General features: G+C 38.0%; 1 protein-coding gene across 1 annotated transcript in view; it reads right to left on the reverse strand.

Moving 5' to 3' along the window:
• Window positions 1–1026: 1026 nt before the first annotated feature.
• LOC135704349 (protein commissureless 2 homolog) overlaps window positions 1027–18325 on the reverse strand; it is a 47969-nt gene continuing 30670 nt past the window's right edge. Inside the window, exon 2 of the mRNA XM_065225788.1 lies at window positions 1027–1811. Within this exon, the coding sequence (XP_065081860.1) occupies window positions 1357–1811 (455 nt within the window). The 3' untranslated portion in view covers window positions 1027–1356. The remainder of the gene's footprint in view (window positions 1812–18325) is intronic.

Below are 18325 nucleotides of genomic sequence, written 5' to 3' on the forward strand. Positions count from 1 at the left end.
TTGCCCTCTGCTTTTAAGTAGTTTTTTTTTGCTTCTGAGTAGAATGAAACAAAATCTAACGAACAGACCTCGACGGTGGGAAATCCTGCATATTTTTAATTTTCTCCAATACATAGCCAGCATACCAAAACTTTCAACCAACCATTACCGTCATCGCCACTGCAAGGCACATTACAATCGTAACATTTCTCCCAAGGGACCGGACAGATAGCAGCCAGTAGCAAGTGTATAATAAATGTTGTTCCCGTTCCCGTAGCACCATTGGACCCGGCTAGGTCGCCGGCTCTCCTAAATAAAAAGCCGAGCATTTCAGGTACTACTACAACAGCAGATCCTGCAATCAAGGCCCAGAAGTGAAGCAATGTTCCCTTTCGGACTACGACGAGGACGACGACTGGAGCGATCACAGCCTTTTGTCATGTAAAATTTTATTACATTCATTTTGTTGAGTGCTGCTTGCGGCTGGTCGGCCGATTCGCGCAGGGTTCGAGGTTGATGCTATGTAGCGCTGGTGGGTGGTTGGTGAGGTTAGGCTGTCATCGCATTTTTTCATCATTCCTTTGCATATCTGCACGACGGAGTCAAAGCGGCAATGAGGGGTGAATATAGCAATTTTTCGACATTTCGGAATGGAAGAAAATAATCCGTTCATTGAGAAGATTCTCGGAACAAGGAATAGGCTACTATCGGTATCAGGTGATTCAATCTCGTTTCCCTCACCATATACCGTCAAACAAACATATCGAGATCGTGACTCAAAGATAGCAGAATGGAGTTCACATAATGAGGAGGCTGAATTCACACTTCATAAAATAAACTTATCGCTTTAAAGAGTCAATTGTCATCCGGGGACGATAATTCAACTGATTGGAACGGTTGAAACCCGCATGTTAGGACGGTTTAATTGAATAGATGATTTTTACGGCGATTGTAACTTGATAGGACCAGCAGCTCCCAGTAAATTACAGAGCATGGTGATTGACATTTTTCAATAGGGCTGTGATATAAACTTAAGCACAAATAAAGGTAAGTGTAATTCAATTTTCTCTATTGGTCGTTAGCCTAATTTCCACTTAATGCCATTTAAGTCTTTGATTTAAGGAAATTTTTCATTATCTACACGTTTATAATTGGTTTGTTCAACTGAGATAACCGTTCTCAGAAATTTGCTTGCGAGCAACGAAACTGGCGCAAAGTAGTAGTAAATATTACCCATCTCGTTAAGGTTCGTCATCTTAAAATCCTAACTATGCACTAAAATCGCATCTAATGGAATAAATTAATGATTAATAACACAGTCATAGTCTCGTCTTGTGAATAGCCCTTTTTGCAAAAGGTACAGTTTCTACCCGTTACTTAGCTACCTGTTCGTTCATTTTCTACACTATAACTGCTCACAGTAAACTTTTTCGGGATCACCTCGGTGGTGGAAAATTGGCTCTTGTAGCTCGGAACTGCTACCGTCGTCACGTTCACCGTATTGCTGCTACTCGTAGTCGGCGTTACTTCGGTGCCATTTTCCGACACGATGCTTGTCGTGCGATTGCTCGCAAAGTTATACCGGATTTCCTCCAGCTTTGCCCCAGCGAGCAAATCCTGGGACTGAGACTCGAACAGTCTAATCACCGAAGGCCGGTGGATTTTGACCGGTTCTAAGTTGGCCACACTGCTTTTCTGCTTGAGCTGCTCGATCGCGTCATTGTAGCTCGGCAGACCGGATACAATCGTATAGCTCGGCAGGGATTCTACATCATACGGTGGAGGTGTCTCGAGGTCCGTCGAGGAAAACGTCTGTGACCTGGCGGTTAGAACTGAAAGAAGGCAAAGGAGAAACGAAAAAAAAAACTCATTAGTGACACGTTGTCACACAGAATATAAACGGTAATTCTAAATTTGAAGCTGTCTGTCAAAAGGAAAGTACGATACATTTGAAACAGTTTCACCAAATTATCACAGCAGGAGTAAACAGCATCGCGAAGATGCCAGCCGGCCGTCATCTTCGAGGCAGAAGTGAGTGTATTCCAAAGAAATCCCTCCCGGAGAGAAGTGTCCAGTCAGTTGGAAAACATAAATAATCATCGTACGATTAACAACGAGGGACATGGAGTTCATTTAATAAAAACACCCTACCGATAAGGTACGTATATGTGGTGCAGAATATTTCATTCGAAAAGGAGACGTGATGCTAGGAATTATTATGAGATTTCAATTCAATTGAATCCGGAATAGGCACCCGGTTCCTATGTGTACGTGTTCCCCATGGCGAGCCACGTTTGATGAAAGCGTAAACAACTGGGGGAGTGTAATGGGATTTTAGCTCCCGCAGCACATTATCTGTACTCAACAATGGAACCTTAGGAATAGATTGTGGATGGTCAGGTATGATCAGATTGACCAGATGGGACGTACAGAGAAATAGCACTGGCTGCATTACAAATTGAACTTGATAACATAAAACGTTAAAACAGCAGTAGCATTGACTTTGTTTTCAGTTCAAAAGCCAAATAAACAGCAAAAGTTCACATTTTCAATGATAACTTTAGGTCATTGTATTATCTTCACTAATCATCTGCCAAAGTATGCAAGGTTGCAAATACTCATTTCAGCTAAAACTATTTTTTTTTAAATTATGAAATAATTAGATGCTATGGTCATATTTTGAATTGGTAAGATACAAGAAGAGGTTGCAAAGAATGGGTTTGACATATTAAACCTGTTTATTTCACTTCATGAGAGTCACAATCAGCGATTTTTCACACACTCACTCACTCACTCACCCACTCACTCACTCACTCACTCACTCACTCACTCACTCACTCACTCACTCACTCACTCACTCACTCACTCACTCACTCACTCACTCACTCACTCACTCACTCACTCACTCACTCACTCACTCACTCACTCACTCACTCACTCACTCAGCGATCAGCAAAACGCTGATTGTGACTCATAGAAAGCAAAATTTACAGGTTTTATGTTTCAAACGCATACTTTGTAACCTATTCTTGTAAGTTACAAGTAAAATATGTCATCATACCATCTTTTGGTTTTATTATTCCGAAAAACATTATTTTAGCTGAAATGAGTATTTGCAACCTTGAATGTATGCCCTTTAGAAAACACTGTCTACGATAAATCTTCATCTTACAAATCTTGTTAAGGTAGCAGACAGGATTTACCATAATCAGCGCTTGTAAAGTTACACTATAAATACCAGCATTCATTCATATATCATCTCAATTCAATTCTCTTGGAATTTACATTACACCTCCCTCTAAACTCTCCTCAGAGTTCATTTGTAATATTCCTGAGAATTTCATTAGAATAATCCTCGCAATTTTCATTTATTCCTTTTCAGAATTCCGTTTGGATTCTCTTACTTCTCTTGAAATTCTACTTACATAATTGGAATTCCTCACAAATGCTTAGAATTCTCCTTAAAATTAGATTGGATTTTCAGTCAGTGGCATTCTCCTCCAAATTCCTCCCCCAAATCCCTAATCCATCCTTGCTTCGGATGCTTCGGATTTAATTCCCAAGTAACCAAAAGTTCGGCATTCAACACTTCCAAGTTCCATAAAGTTCAAATAAAGTTCCGACAGAACATTCAAGTTCCATAAAGTTCGAATAAAGTTCTGACAGAACTTTCAAGTTCCATAAAGTTCAAATAAAGTTTCGACAGAACTTTCAAGTTCCATAAAGTTCAAATAAAGTTCCGACAGAACTTTCAAGTTCCATAAAGGTCAAATAAAGTTCAGACAGAACTTTCAAGCCACATAAAGCAATCCGCACAAATCTTTTTTTGTAACAAAATTTAATGTACGTAAATATTAAATAATCAGTGGCCCGAATAAATCATAATTCTTATATTTCTGCAACATTCTATCCAATAATAAAAAATAAATTTAAAAGTAACTTCCTGGATTCGAACCCGTGTATTCGGAATGTGATCTATGATTGCTAACCACTGCGCCACAAGTGTGATGGAATACCATGCGGGCAAACACCAATTTAAATTCATCAAGGTGTTGTGTTTTGTATTCAAGTCAGTCAGCTGGCTCAGAAAACTCCAACAATAGGCGGGACAACAGCTCACTTTAATATATTTCAGATGACGTAGTGGTTCGTGCTGAGACTCTCACGCAGAAGGACTGGGTTTAATTCTTCAAACAGCTCCATTACTACTACTAATGCTGATAAATCAATACACATTAATACCTGCCTTTAGAAATAACTTTCATAGAAGTGCGAACTAAATATAGAATTGGTGTAGAGGACAAAAACGTTTTTTAATTTATTTTCTAAAAGTTCCGTTCAAGTTCCGCCAGAGGCTGCTTAGAATGCTCTTCAATTATGGTGCCGGAACTTTCAAGTTCTTATAACGACTTAAAAATGAGGCTGCTTAGAATTCTATAGACCACCTTCAACCAAGGTGCTTAAGCCATAAATAGCCTTTTATCAGAACTTTTGGTTACTTGGGTTTGCTTCAACAAAAAGATAATAACTTTTCAGGATCAACTCTGCCCATCTTCCGGTCTTCGACAAAGTTTTTTTTTAAAGTTCGTTTATTTGGAAGGTTCAATTGCGTTAGCTTTACGGAGCCGACAATTCATTGTTCATTGTTTGTAACCAAATTCACTTATTTCTATGTACAGTAGTAGTTGGGAATGAGTCTTACCCGAGGTTAGAGGGGTACATTGACGAAGGAAAAGATCAGGGGAGGAGCTTGGGGTGGGGTTTTCTTTGTCTCGTCAGAGCGTTGTCACTAGCAATGGGCGATCTTGGATCGAAACACAAAAGATCGATTCTTTTGGTTCGATTAATCGATTTTTAGAATCGATCTCAAACACGACAAAAATCGACTGGATCGATCCTTTTCATTCGATTTTTGTTTCGATCAAACAAAAAAAAAATTCAGTGCATTTGCATTTGAAATTTAATATTCACATGTACCTGGAGTCTTCAGCTCACGTTCGGGCAGTTAAAATTGTGTCTGAGCAGACCTATAGTACCGAAAGAGTAAACGATGATTGAACACTTCTGTCCCTCCACCAAAAAACCAACCGGAGGCCTTTGGGATATGCATGACGAAATGGTAAAGAAAGCTATAAATCTACATATGTACACACATTCCTTTCTTATGACATATTTCCGGTTCATCAGTCCTCTGCTATGTCAGAACTAGATCACCATTGGGGTATATCGGCAGAATTACAAAATTTCTTGCATCAGCCTGTTTTCCCACGTTCTGTCGATCCTTTTCGAGCATGGGATAAAATCCGTAGTGAATATCCCCATGTATACCCCATTGCTCGGTAAAGACCGTAAAGCATGGAGGTGGTAGCATTATGGTTTGGGGCTGTTTTTCTTGGTATGGAGTAGGTCCCATTTTCCGTATTAATTCCACCATGACCAGGTTTAAATGCAAAGAAATCATGGAGGAGGTTATGATCCCTTATGCACAAGAGGCATTTTCAGCAAGAAAACGATCCGAAACACACTTCTAAGTATGTAAAGGAATGGTTTCGTACAAACAAAGTGTCGGTTATTTCATGGCCTAGCCAATCTCCTGACATCAACCCCATCGAAAATATATGGAACGAGCTTAAAAGAATGTTATGTGGTCAAGCATTTTCAAATAAGGATCAACTATGTACCACAGTTCAAAATGAGTGGTATGCTGTACCAAAGGATACTTGTCAGTGCTTGGTTGAGTAAATGCCAAGAAGATTGAACAAGGTTATACTTAAGAATAGAGGGCACAGCGCTTACTAAGCATCATTAGTCTAATAAAACTTATACGATTACCTTCAAGCTTTCTATACTATAGTTTTATGCAACACACCTATTTCACTGACCAGGCATATTTTACATTTGATTCTAATGAGTGAGTCATTTAATGTTTTAACTTTGAGTTTCCTCATGCAATTACTTAATTTTTATTACACTATCAAATGCTTAACTTAAAGTCCAATAAAATGAAGTTGAATGAACATAACCTAAAATTTCGCATTTATTTTGCCTACACCTATTTTAATGACCAGCAGTGATGTATGTTACACTCACAACATTTACTGCGCACGTACTACACAATTTATTTCTGAATGATATTGTCGCGCTTATGTTAAATTCTCATTTGGTTGGCAAAATCAGAAATCAATTGATATTTTGCCACTCTCATGCGCTCGCAATATCACGCGTGATATTGGAACAAAATATTATGCTTGATATTCATTTTACAAGCTCCTTTGATATTGCGAGACTATTCACAATGTGCAAAAATCCAACTGAGAGTTGACTCGACACAAAAATGATTCAATTGCACATCGTTTTTTTAGAAAGAGAAAGCATAGTTTGCTATCTCTTTTTAATCTTCACCGATGGCAGACGCGAAGGGACTGCTGCAAGCCGTTATAGAAGTTTTGGTTGCATTCGGGTGTAAAGCAAAAATCATTAAACTCAATCTCACCACAGTTTGGTGAGATTTGCAGTTGGTGAGTTTTGTTAGCTTGATATTCCGAGCTGCGATATCACAGCTTGCAAAATCAACCGCAGTAGTTTGCTTGTTATTTTTTGTCTACGAAAATCAAGCGTGATCTTGGGTGTTGGTGAGATTTGATTTTTTGATATTGTCCCAACACTGCACAGGTGTGTAACTTTGATAGTATTTTATGGCAGCGGCTTGAGGAGCGAATCCTGGATAAAGAGCCACCGTTTGTTAAATCAATGGGCGCAGTCGTACGGCCATAAACAGAACACAGATGGTATAATCGCTTTTTGAGAAATTATCTTGCCACTCACAATATCAATCATCACACTAAATGACTATTATAGGTGAAATGCCATAACAAGATAGCTTATGTAACGTAATATCAACTCAAGACTGAACTTGGCTTAATTTGCACCAACTTTCTTATGATCCGTTATATTTGAAACATTGTTGTGCCATTTTGAAAAATGAATCGATTCAAAAGATCGATTCAAAAAGATCGATTCAAAATGATTGATTAAATCGGTGAATCGATTATTTTAAAAAAAAATGAATCGATTCACTAAGATCGATTCTTGCCTCAAGATCGCCCAATGCTAGGTCACCAGTATGAACGGTAGTACGGTTTTAGGCTCGTCTGGAGTTCGGAGACAAGACAAAAACTAATAAAGAGAGACAAAGGACAAAGGAATTAAATTCTTATGCTATACATTTGAAGAAACACATAAATCGACTGCATATAGCAGAGATTGTCTCTGATAGGGTTATAGGTTTGTCTTCCTTTGGCCTCGAGGGTATTCAAAAGCCGCTCTCTGGCGGCGTCATTATCCGTACATTGCCAAAGTGCGTGATCGATGTCACATCGATAGATCTTGCTGTGCACGGAGGTTTATTCTATGGGGATGCGCATCTAGCAAGTAGTGGTTGGAAAAGAAAGTCCGCGAGTTCATCCAAATGTCGTCGGCGTAATTTTGCAAATCTTTTTTTTATGAATATACAATAAAATACCTGTTCGTGCAGGCGACTACTACTGCCTCTACCCTTAACATAAAATAGGTACTGTGCCTACCCATAGATGTCACCACTTGTCCCCATATCATTGTTATAGCTTATTATGCACTGTTCTTGTTATGTTACAATAAATAAACATCTGTAGTACTTTTACCTCCGCCATGGTAGGTTACCGATGATTAATCCGCTTCGGAATTATTAAGTAAACAACATTTTAAAATATGGCGTGTGTCCAGGTTAAAATAAAAGCAAGCAGACGCCTAGGATGGAAATCTTTTATGTTGGCCCTTTCAACTACTGAAAGTGTGCAGGATAGATGAAGGATTATGAGAGAATTTGAAAATTAAAAGAAGCTTCGAAAATGCTGGGTGGCGAGATTATCAAATTTCTTAAAGTCTTAAAGTAGGTTACAACCTGCGAATGATTGAAAACTATTGCATTATGGGTTTAAACGAAAATGTTTTCATCACACCAACCTAGGGTAAACACTCCTATAGTTGCATTATTTTTTTTTTTTCCTTTGGTTTGTTTTTTCCGTTGATCTTGTTTTCCGTGCTGAGCACCAATGCTACCGACGTGCCAGGAAGGCAGCTCCCACACCTGGACCCTACCTATCGACCCATCAACTCATGAACCGGGGACCAACGGCTTTACTTCCCATCCGAAGGAAGACGTGATCAGAGATGTTATGCCTCAGAACATCCCGGCGGCGCCGACTGGGATTGAACCCAGGCCTGCTGGGGTGAGAGGTAATCACGCTTACCACTACACCACCGGCGCCGTTAATATAGTTGCATTAGAAGCGTTTTGTTTTACTATAGAGTCTCGATAAGCAACTATAGGAACCAAACGCTTCAAACGTACCCCAACTATAGGAGCCTTTACCCTAGTTTACTTTCGATCACAACCTCACCCAATAATGCATTGGCTGAACGCCCTCGGCCAGTGTGGCGGAAATTAACGCTTACTCACCAAGCTACCGTTGGTTCCGGCAGGTACGCAGTAAACATGACGAGTCATTCACACCTTTTGACCCGGTGGTAAGTTCGTTATCGTATGTGCAATATGTACATAGCACGATTACCAACAGCAACGGTAAAGGCGTAGGGTGGTCGCAACATTGTCGATTCGTTCTATGCGGCTCTGCCTATTCTTGCACAGAGTAAGCTAACACCTTTGCCTTTTAACCTTTTCACTGCCGCTGACTGACAGGTCACTTCCTTTCATTAACCGTAATTCCGTGACTTCTGCCCGATTCACTCACAAGCATCCACATACAGTACAAATTATGTGTAGGTTCATAGCGGATTGCGTGACACCAAGAACCATATCCATAGAAATTAACAGAAATGGTTTCTCATTCTCACCTTTACGTGTTTGTTCTTTTTTTTTTCGAAACCCGGTACATTCGCGCAACAATAGGAGTGGATAATTGAAAATTTATAAGCGCTTAAGTTCTTGCCGTGAAGCCAATGCAGACAGGAAGTAGTAAATTTTATACTTATTCAATTTATGACGGGAGGTGAAATTGTGATACCTTTGGAAAAGGTTTATAAATGGAAAGGAAATACACATTAGTCATTTTATAAGCCTGGCGCATAGACCGAAGCACAGGAAATTTTTCCAAACAAGGGGTTTTAAAAACGCATCAATGCCCTTTTGTGTGTCTGTGCATGGTCACTGTTCGTAGACAGATGTTCCAGTTCTCGTCTTTGAGTTTTCGGTAGGGCTTCCACACGCATTTTGAAATGGGAGCCGAAAGTTTTTAATGTTTTAAACAAATAGCTACCTTGCTTTTTTGTTCTGGACAGGATGGCGGAAGTGTGCCACGAAGTTTGTTTGAAATTGATAGTTGATTTATTTCAGTTATTTTCGGGGCAGCTGTCAGCTCCACTAACTACGGGTACCAAGTACGGTAGGTCAAGGGTTGCTGCATCATGGTTTCATTATAGGAATTTTCAATCGAGTTAATGATTTCAGAATATACCAGTAATTTTAGGAACACTGTGGGTTGGATAATTTAATTATTGACACACGTTTTCAGAAGCCTTTGAACGTGTTCGTCGTACTGATTTGACGTTATTGTTCAATTTTAATGACATCATGCTAAGAAAAACTTTGCCACATTAATTTTGTAAAATTCACAAAGGTTATGGGGCGTCCAGAGATCCTTCATAAAGACAATAGTCTAGGGTAAGCCACGAAAGCCAAAGAAGCGCTTCATAAGCATACTCGAGGATCTCTCCAACACGGTAAAAAGACATTAATGGAATTTATTAATAAAAGCAAACCATTAGAGAAACTAGCGGCAATTATTTACTGTCTATATCCAGTAGCACATCTTCTTAGCATCGGCAATAAAACCACTTCATCCAGAATGCTGGTACCAGATCGAATTTCACGTAAAAAACTATCTAAATTGGAGCAGCGCGCTGCATCCGTTCATGGCGGTGGTGATGGTAACAGTCGGTGAATGCCTTAAAAGGGGGAAATATTCTAATAAAGCCATCCCCTGCATCAACATTAGTTAAATTTCATTAAACGGCATCAGTAGCCCTCCAAACCACGTATGCACTAATCCAACCTCATCAATATTGATCTTCGACAAAACCACATTGATTTATTGCCGTCTTCCAAAGTTAAGCAGCACATTTTCAATGCCTCATCAGTAACCAACCGACGTCCGTTCGTAGACAGGAGCAAACTTCCGAAACACCACTGTTCGAAAGTCACTAATTAAACTCAAGTGCCTTCCCCCCAAAGTGACACACGGAAAGAACGTAAGGGAAAACTCCCTCGGGTATAGGTGCAAAGAAGGAAACGTAGCCAGGGAAGGAAGAAAATTAAACTTCCCACACCTTCCGTACTTGGTAGGAAACGTGCAAGGAAAGCCAGTTTCATGGATCATATAAATTTTCCTTCGCTGATGCGTTCAAATCTCCCCTCGATCCCATCATGAAAATATGGTCCATCCCAGGCCAGGAGTCGCAAACTACACGACCAACGAGGGATCAGACTTTTGTATTTACAGCAATAATTTTATTTTTATTAGTTCTTCAAGTGTGAGTCATGTGGCCGGAGGAAGACGTGCTTCACGGGAGAAATAGTAGCAAAATCCGGAGGCATCAGGAAGCATCATCAACCGGTCGACATCCGACATCGATGATGCTGCACCGAAAAGCAAACGTTTGACTTTGCCCCCTTTCTCGTGGCAAGTGCTGATACTGATACACATTCATACTGTCACATTGCAGCGGGGGAACAAAGATGAGGAAACATGCCACAGATGTGTGCCGAAGCTTGACGGCTTTGGCGGACTTTTTGAAAAGTAGAAGATGTATTTTCATTTTCCCATGAATGCATCTTGCAAGTTGCGTGCCTCTACCGCCACCAGCTGAGTGGTGGAATCCGTTTTACGATGGGAATTTGTGCGGCGGTTCGCCCACATGCAAGAACAAAGCTATGCAAATTGTGCTGTAATGAAATTGGGATCTGCCATTTTTACTGAATTGATTTGTGGGGAACTGCTTTTAATTTAAATTTAGCATATAGCCTACACTTAAGGCAATTTTATTGTACTAGCGCTTATGTAGTTTGGTAAGGATAGTGATAAATATTTTTGAATTAGTGTTAGAGATGACAGATTGATTCTTATTCAATAAAACTGATCGATTATTAATTAAAATAATCGATACATTTCGAAAACGTCACACGTTTACTATTCGATAATCGATCAATAAACTTCAATTATTTAGCTATTACATTGAAAATCTTAGGGGCCTCAGAGAACTTAGGCACGGTATTTCTAAGCCAGAGGTGATATGGGTTCAATTCCAGGTTTGGTCTACAAAAGAATACACACATTCATGCATTGGTCGAAATAGAAAATATATAGCTCTCAATTATTAACTGTGAAAGTGCTTCAAACAACACTAAATTGGAAGCAAGTGTAAGCTCGTGTAGGAGCCCTTAAGCAAGGAAGAATAAAGATGAGTAGAGATGTTTTAGCAATGAACTTTAGAGGCCTTATTACAAGACCTCCCCCTCCCTTTATGTCAAGAGCAGGGTGTCTATTCATTTTCCTAAATAAAATTCCATGAATTTTTCAGGTTTTTCCTGGACTTCCACGGAAAGTTTCCAGGTTTTCAAAGATTTTTTTTTAAATACCTACGTTTAAAAAATATGCAGTTTTGTGTAAAACAATAGGTAAAGAGCCTCAAACTTGTTAACTTGACTTACGTGTTATAAACAGTTTTAAGATAACAGCTTTTTAATAGAAACTATAAAAAGTTCAACTTTTTCTTGAAATTTAAGGACATGTACTTTAAAGTATATTGTTAGCAGAATCAGGATGATGTTTCATTTATGTAAGGATAACTTTTTTTCATTCTAGATTGTAAATTGGAAAAAAATAATTATAAAACATAACTTATAAAAAAAAATACATACACAAAAAAACATTGTAAATGTATAGTTTGCCTTTGTATAATTAGAATCAATGGTAATCAAAATATTTCTGATTTTTTAATATTTTTATTTTTAACAGAAATGCTGTAATTTTGGGGTCATTATTTTACAAAAGGTCTAGTCATGTATTATGTTTTTCCATGTGTAGCTCATTTGATTATGAAAAGATTTGACAAGTAGCCAACTGGTTACCCATGCTGACTTCGGTTCTGATCACCTTTCAGTAACTTTTGAAATATCCCAAGAAATAATTTGTAATCCCAACAGCTCTACTTTCAATTACCATAGAGCTGATTGGGAGCAGTATCGAACATTTATGGAATATAACTTCGATCCAAACATTCCTTTGCAAACCAAAGATGAAATTAATTATGCTCTTGAATCTCTGACTACTTCTATAGTTGCAACAAGAGCTACCTCAGTACCAAAATGCGAGGTTAAATTCGATTCAATTATAATAGACGACGATCTTCAGCTCTTGATCCGTCTTAAAAATGTCCGTAGGAGACAATATCAAAGAACACGCGATCCTGCCATGAAGGTTATCTGGCGGGATTTGCAAAAACAAATTAAAAAGCGATTCTCTGCCCTGAGGAACAAAACTTTTGAAAATAATATTTCTAAATTAGACCCGAGTTCCAAACCCTTTTGGAAACTCACAAAAATTTTGAAAAAAAACCTCAAAAGCCTATTCCAGCGCTTAAAGAAGGTGGTAAAATTTTGATCACAAATTGGGAAAAAGCTCAGAAACTTGCTAAGCAATTCGAGAGTTCCCATAATTTCAGTTTGGGTCTTACTAGTCCTATTGAGAATCAGGTTGCTCGGGATTTTCTGAATATTTTCTCTCGGGAAAATATTTTTGATGATTCCTGGGGGACTGATTTGGACGAAGTAAGGTCTATAACTAAAAAGTTTCAAAATATGAAAGCTCCAGGTGATGATGGAATTTTCTATATCCTCATCAAAAAACTCCCAGAGAGTACCTTGTCTTTCTTGGTAAAATTATTTAACAGATGTTTCCATTTGGCATACTTTCCTGATAAATGGAAAAATGCAAAAGTTGTTCCAATTTTGAAGCCGGATAAAAATCCAGCTGAAGCTGCTAGCTACCGCCCAATAAGTTTGCTTTCTTCAATAAGTAAACTTTTTGAAAAGATAATTTTGAATAGAATGATGCTTCACATCAATACGAACTCAATTTTTGCAGATGAGCAGTTTGGATTTCGCCATGGGCATTCAACTACTCATCAACTCTTAAGAGTTACCAATTTAATTCGTTCAAACAAATCGGAAGGCCACTCAACTGGAGTTGCTCTTCTAGACATAGAAAAAGCATTCGACAGTGTTTGGCATGAAGGTTTGATTGCTAAATTGAAAAAGTTTAATTTTCCACTTTATATTATGAAATTAGTTCAAAATTATTTAACTGACAGAACTCTGCAGGTAAATTATCAAAATTCCAAATCTAATCGACTACCTGTTAGAGCAGGAGTTCCTCAGGGTAGCATTCTTGGGCCTATATTGTATAACATTTTCACTTCGGACCTCCCTGATTTGCCTCAGGGTTGCCACAAATCTTTGTTCGCTGATGACACAGGTATTTCCGCTAAAGGAAGAAGTCTTCGTGTTATTTGCAGCAGACTGCAGAAAAGTTTAGATATTTTCTCTTCTTATTTACAAAAATGGAAGATTTCTCCCAACGCTTCCAAAACTCAACTTATAATATTTCCACACAAGCCTAGAGCTTCGTTTTTGAAACCTAGTAGTAGTCACATAGTCACTATGAACGGAATTCCAATTTCCTGGTCAAACCAAGCGAAATATCTTGGATTAATACTTGACCAAAAATTAACTTTTAAAGATCACATTGAGGGCATTCAAGCTAAATGTAACAAATATATTAAATATTTGTATCCTCTTATAAACAGGAAATCCAAACTTTGCCTGACGAATAAACTTCTAATATTTAAACAAGTTTTTAGACCGGCCATGCTTTACGCTGTGCCAATATGGTCTAGTTGTTGCACTACCAGGAAAAAAGCACTTCAAAGGATTCAGAACAAAGTTCTGAAGATGATTTTGAAGTTGCCTCCCTGGTACAGTACTACTGAGGTACATAGAATTTCGAATGTTGAGACTTTAGAACAAATGTCCAACAAAATAATGAATAATTTCAGGCAAAAATCGTTGCAATCTTCAATTGCAACGATTAATTCCCTTTATACTTAGATAAGATTTAGTTTTAGTTATTAGTTTTAAGATATCAATTGTTATACTGACATGCAGGTTTAAAAACCTGTTTAAAATACTGAATTGCCAAGACAGGAACAATGTAAAAACACTTAGATATATATCATAACAATTAAGGCTGGCACGTTACTGCAGTAACTGGAGTACCTAGGTTAAAATGAAATGTAATTTATTTTGAATTTAGAACAAATAAAGAGATAAAAAAAAAAAAAAAAGATTTGACAAACATGAATGACCAACCCTACGTGCAAAATCTTGAATGAACTGGTAATATCTCCAAGGAGTTCTAGCAGTCAATAATTTGTTTTACTAAGGTCGATTTTTAGCTTTATTACTAAGTCTAAGATAACAATGATTTGCAATATCTTAAAGTTTTAAAAATTAATCTAGGTTCAAAATCTAAAAATGAATCAAAATGCCTGATATCTAAAGTAAGACCCTTACAATTTGCCCCAAAATACTTTAGAAATGCTCTATAGAAGGCTTTTTAATTCACCCTGAAATTATTTCAAAATTCTTAATTGGGTTCGCTCCTCGGTAAGCACTAAGTAATTATTTTTTCTAAAATTCCAACGGAATTTCCTTTAAATTCCACACATAATTCTTTTGAGGCAGTTTTGTAAATTCCCTGAAATGATCCTCAGAATTCTCAACGTAGGTTTACTTTGAGCTCTGTAAAAAATATTACAGGAGGAAATTACCAATGAAATTTTGAGGAATAATTTAATGTAATTAAATTTTTAAAGGAATATTTTGGAGAGTTTCAAGGCTATAGCTCTCCAAAATATTTCTTTAAACTTTACCTAAAAATATCATTGCAAATTGCCTTGAAACTTTCCTTAAAATTCCTTTGGGGTAATCCTCCGAATTTTCATTGAATTCTTTTAAGAATTACAATTGGATTCTCCATCTTCTTTATTGAATTCTACTTATAAAAACCTTGGAGTCCTCCTTACAAATCTCTTAAAATTCTCCTCTAAATTACTTTGCAAATTTAGTCAGAACTCTCTTGGAATTATCTTTGGAATTACCTTGGAATCCTCCTCAGAATTCTGTTAGAAAATTTACTCACGAATCATTGTCGGGAAGAGTCATAATCATGAGCGAAGCAAATGGAACAACCACGCGCTTTTTGTCGAGTGTTATGCGATGCATGCACAAATTTGGCTTTAGCACAACCCCCTAGCTTTAGACCACTGTATTTCACTAGACTAGACGCTCACATTCAGAAATGTGAAAAGTCAAGGATCTTGAAAGAGTCCTTTTAATTGTTTTTGCCTGAAGAGAACGACTTTTATTTGCTGTCCACTGCCTTGACCTGGGGCTTTGTAACTGGAAACGTAAAATTTTCTCTTTCATAAATTTTTAGTTTCAAATCGGGAATGTAGAATTGTTAATAAATTTATGAATTCTTCTCAAGTATTCGACCAAACAGCGTTTTGGCTGCAGTAAAGTTATCATTTTCTAACTCAAAGGATTAAAGATTCTTACAGTCATGAAAAAATGGATACAGGTAGATTAAGTTTGGAATTTTTTTTGAAGATTAAACCACGACTGCCTAACGGTACCAGCTCTTCGATATCCAGAGCGAAAATAAAACAAATTCTAACCAAATGTTGCCATCGGCAGCAACACCAAACAAAACCATTTCCACTTTCAGCACATCGTTAAGCCATCTTTAAACAACAGTTAGCCTAAGTGACCCCCAGGGAACCATAACCCCACTGGTATTCCACTTCCGGCAGTTCACCCGTACATAGAGCGAAGAAGCAAATATCCAATATAAACATCGTCCAACTCGCGACCATCCCGACCAGCCAGAAGCACTCCACTAAGTGGTATCATTATCACTCGACAACCGATCAGCGAAGAATCCATCCCTAGAAGAAGGGACTCCCATTTACACATCAATTACTATCGCCTCCTCCTCGGTTCTCAACGTCCGTCGTCATCCGAGAGAGAGAAATCAAAAAACAACCTTTCACAAATAACCTGAAATTGAAACACACTCGAAGCACAAACATGCATGCATGCATCCGAAAGACGGTGTTAATTGATTCGTAATTTACGACATTGCACCAACATTCTAATTAAACCGACGAGAAACACGAGTTCCATCTCAAGACAAGAAAAATCAAGCTTTCTCTCCCACCGCATGAGCCATCATTGCCACCGGTATCGAACTGTGGAATGATTTCAGAAAAAAAAAACAGAACGTGTGCGACAAGACAACCAATTGAAATTCCTGCTAAATCCGGCCTCCACTTACACCCACCTTCGCCATTCTATTTGATAGTGATTTGCTGCCTTTTAATTACTTTCGTCAGAATTGATCACGATGCCCAACCAGACGTTCGTTCTCTCGAAATGATCAAGAACAAAATTTATCGCCCCAAGTGAAAGTAAATATTTGATGGTTCGTTCTGAGCAGCTGCGGTATTGATTTGCTCGTAAAACTCTTTCGTTCGTTAGCTGATTCAGTAGAGATGGGCAGCAGAAGTTAATCTATCTCCGATCTGTGTCTGACAGCAGCGATTTGTAGAAGGGTTTGTCAATCCCCACGCTATCTCTGTCGAGAAAGTTCAATAATTTCAGGTCGAATGATTAGATAAGTTAAACAAATAATAAATCTTATCCCGATTCTCGGGAGACACACTCCATAACCCGGTAAGCCCCGAAAGTTAACAAACAGTGCACCTCGTAACATGTTTAGGGAAAAAGTCTAATCGTACTTGAACATTCCCGAAACGTACAGACCAATTATTATGCAAGAACATGCACCCGACAGAACTCTCATAATTCAATGCTTCTCTCTTCTGTTGGTACCCGAACCTCGGTTCGGTTTCTGCCTCTGCCGGGTGCTTTACATTTCTGTATGCACGATAGGTACTTTCCTGGTCGAAGCAAAATAAAATGACTTCTGCGTTTACTCGACCAGTACTTCATAAATCAGAAAGGAAGAGAGTACTTTTACGGAGAAATCCCGCGCACTTGAACATGTGCGTCTGGCTGATGGGTGGGTGGTTTGATCGTTGGTTGGATGGATGGATCCGTAAGCCAGACCTCACCGCGCCGTGGCGCGTTCGAACATACAAGAATGTTGTTTTGTTTATCTATATGGTTTCATTAAAGTTACATAAAATTACCTAACGTTGCTCAACAAAGGCTTCTCGACTGGCAGTAGCTGTTGCCAGTATTGTACAGATTAATGACTTCTTCATATTGGTTTTATAGGGCTTGTACCCTGAGCGTTATTTTGATCTAATGATATGATATTATGAAAGACTATTTGAAGCATCATGTTCAGAACGGTACGTGGGATTGTGGAAAACACCTCAAACAGGCATCATGCAAAACTTCTGGAAGATTTTAAACGTAAAATGCTCACAAATAAGCGAGAAACCGGTATTGACACATGGCTTTTAACTAAAGATAGGGTTCCAAGCAACTTCGTTCAATAGAATCTATTTTCGTCAAATGCGTTAAAGAGGATTATGCTAACTTTTCGCCGACAGCGGTTTGCTCACAAGAATACATACGATTGGTGGTGAAACTTTGAACTGAATCACGGAAGTATTTCAGTCACTGAGATCGGCGTTAAATTCTAACGAACTGCACATGTTTATTCGATGGAAAAATCTCATGAAAATATTTAAATCTACCTTCTCATTTTCGTTTTAAAATGTGGGCTTCCAAGCTAATGGTATCACCCGCCATTTTGACATCTTGTGAGTCGCGAAATGCTAGTTCAATTCACACTCAAACTGGTGTAACTTTTCATAAAAATGTAAAATTGTTTACTGTTGGATTTGATACAATTTCATTAGAACTAGAACAAATAGAAATACAAAAAGGCAATATCATGTTGATTCATATTATTATCCAATACCAAAAATCATGCAAATGAAATAACTTAAAAGAACTACTCATGTTTAAAAAAAAAATCAATCCAAAATTTAAAAAAATTATGTCTACACAATAGGTATATCATTTTGAAATATTTTCAACCTTCAGAAACTTGCAAAATTCAGGAATTGTAACAAATCAAGGAATAAGCTAGAAATGTGGAAATTAAGCGATTTAAGATTTCAATAGTATAACAAC

The sequence above is a fragment of the Ochlerotatus camptorhynchus genome, unplaced genomic scaffold (assembly GCF_037179485.1).
Source record: "Ochlerotatus camptorhynchus isolate MF236.1 unplaced genomic scaffold, CSIRO-AGI_Acam_v1.1 ptg000234l, whole genome shotgun sequence".
NCBI lineage: Eukaryota > Metazoa > Arthropoda > Insecta > Diptera > Culicidae > Ochlerotatus > Ochlerotatus camptorhynchus.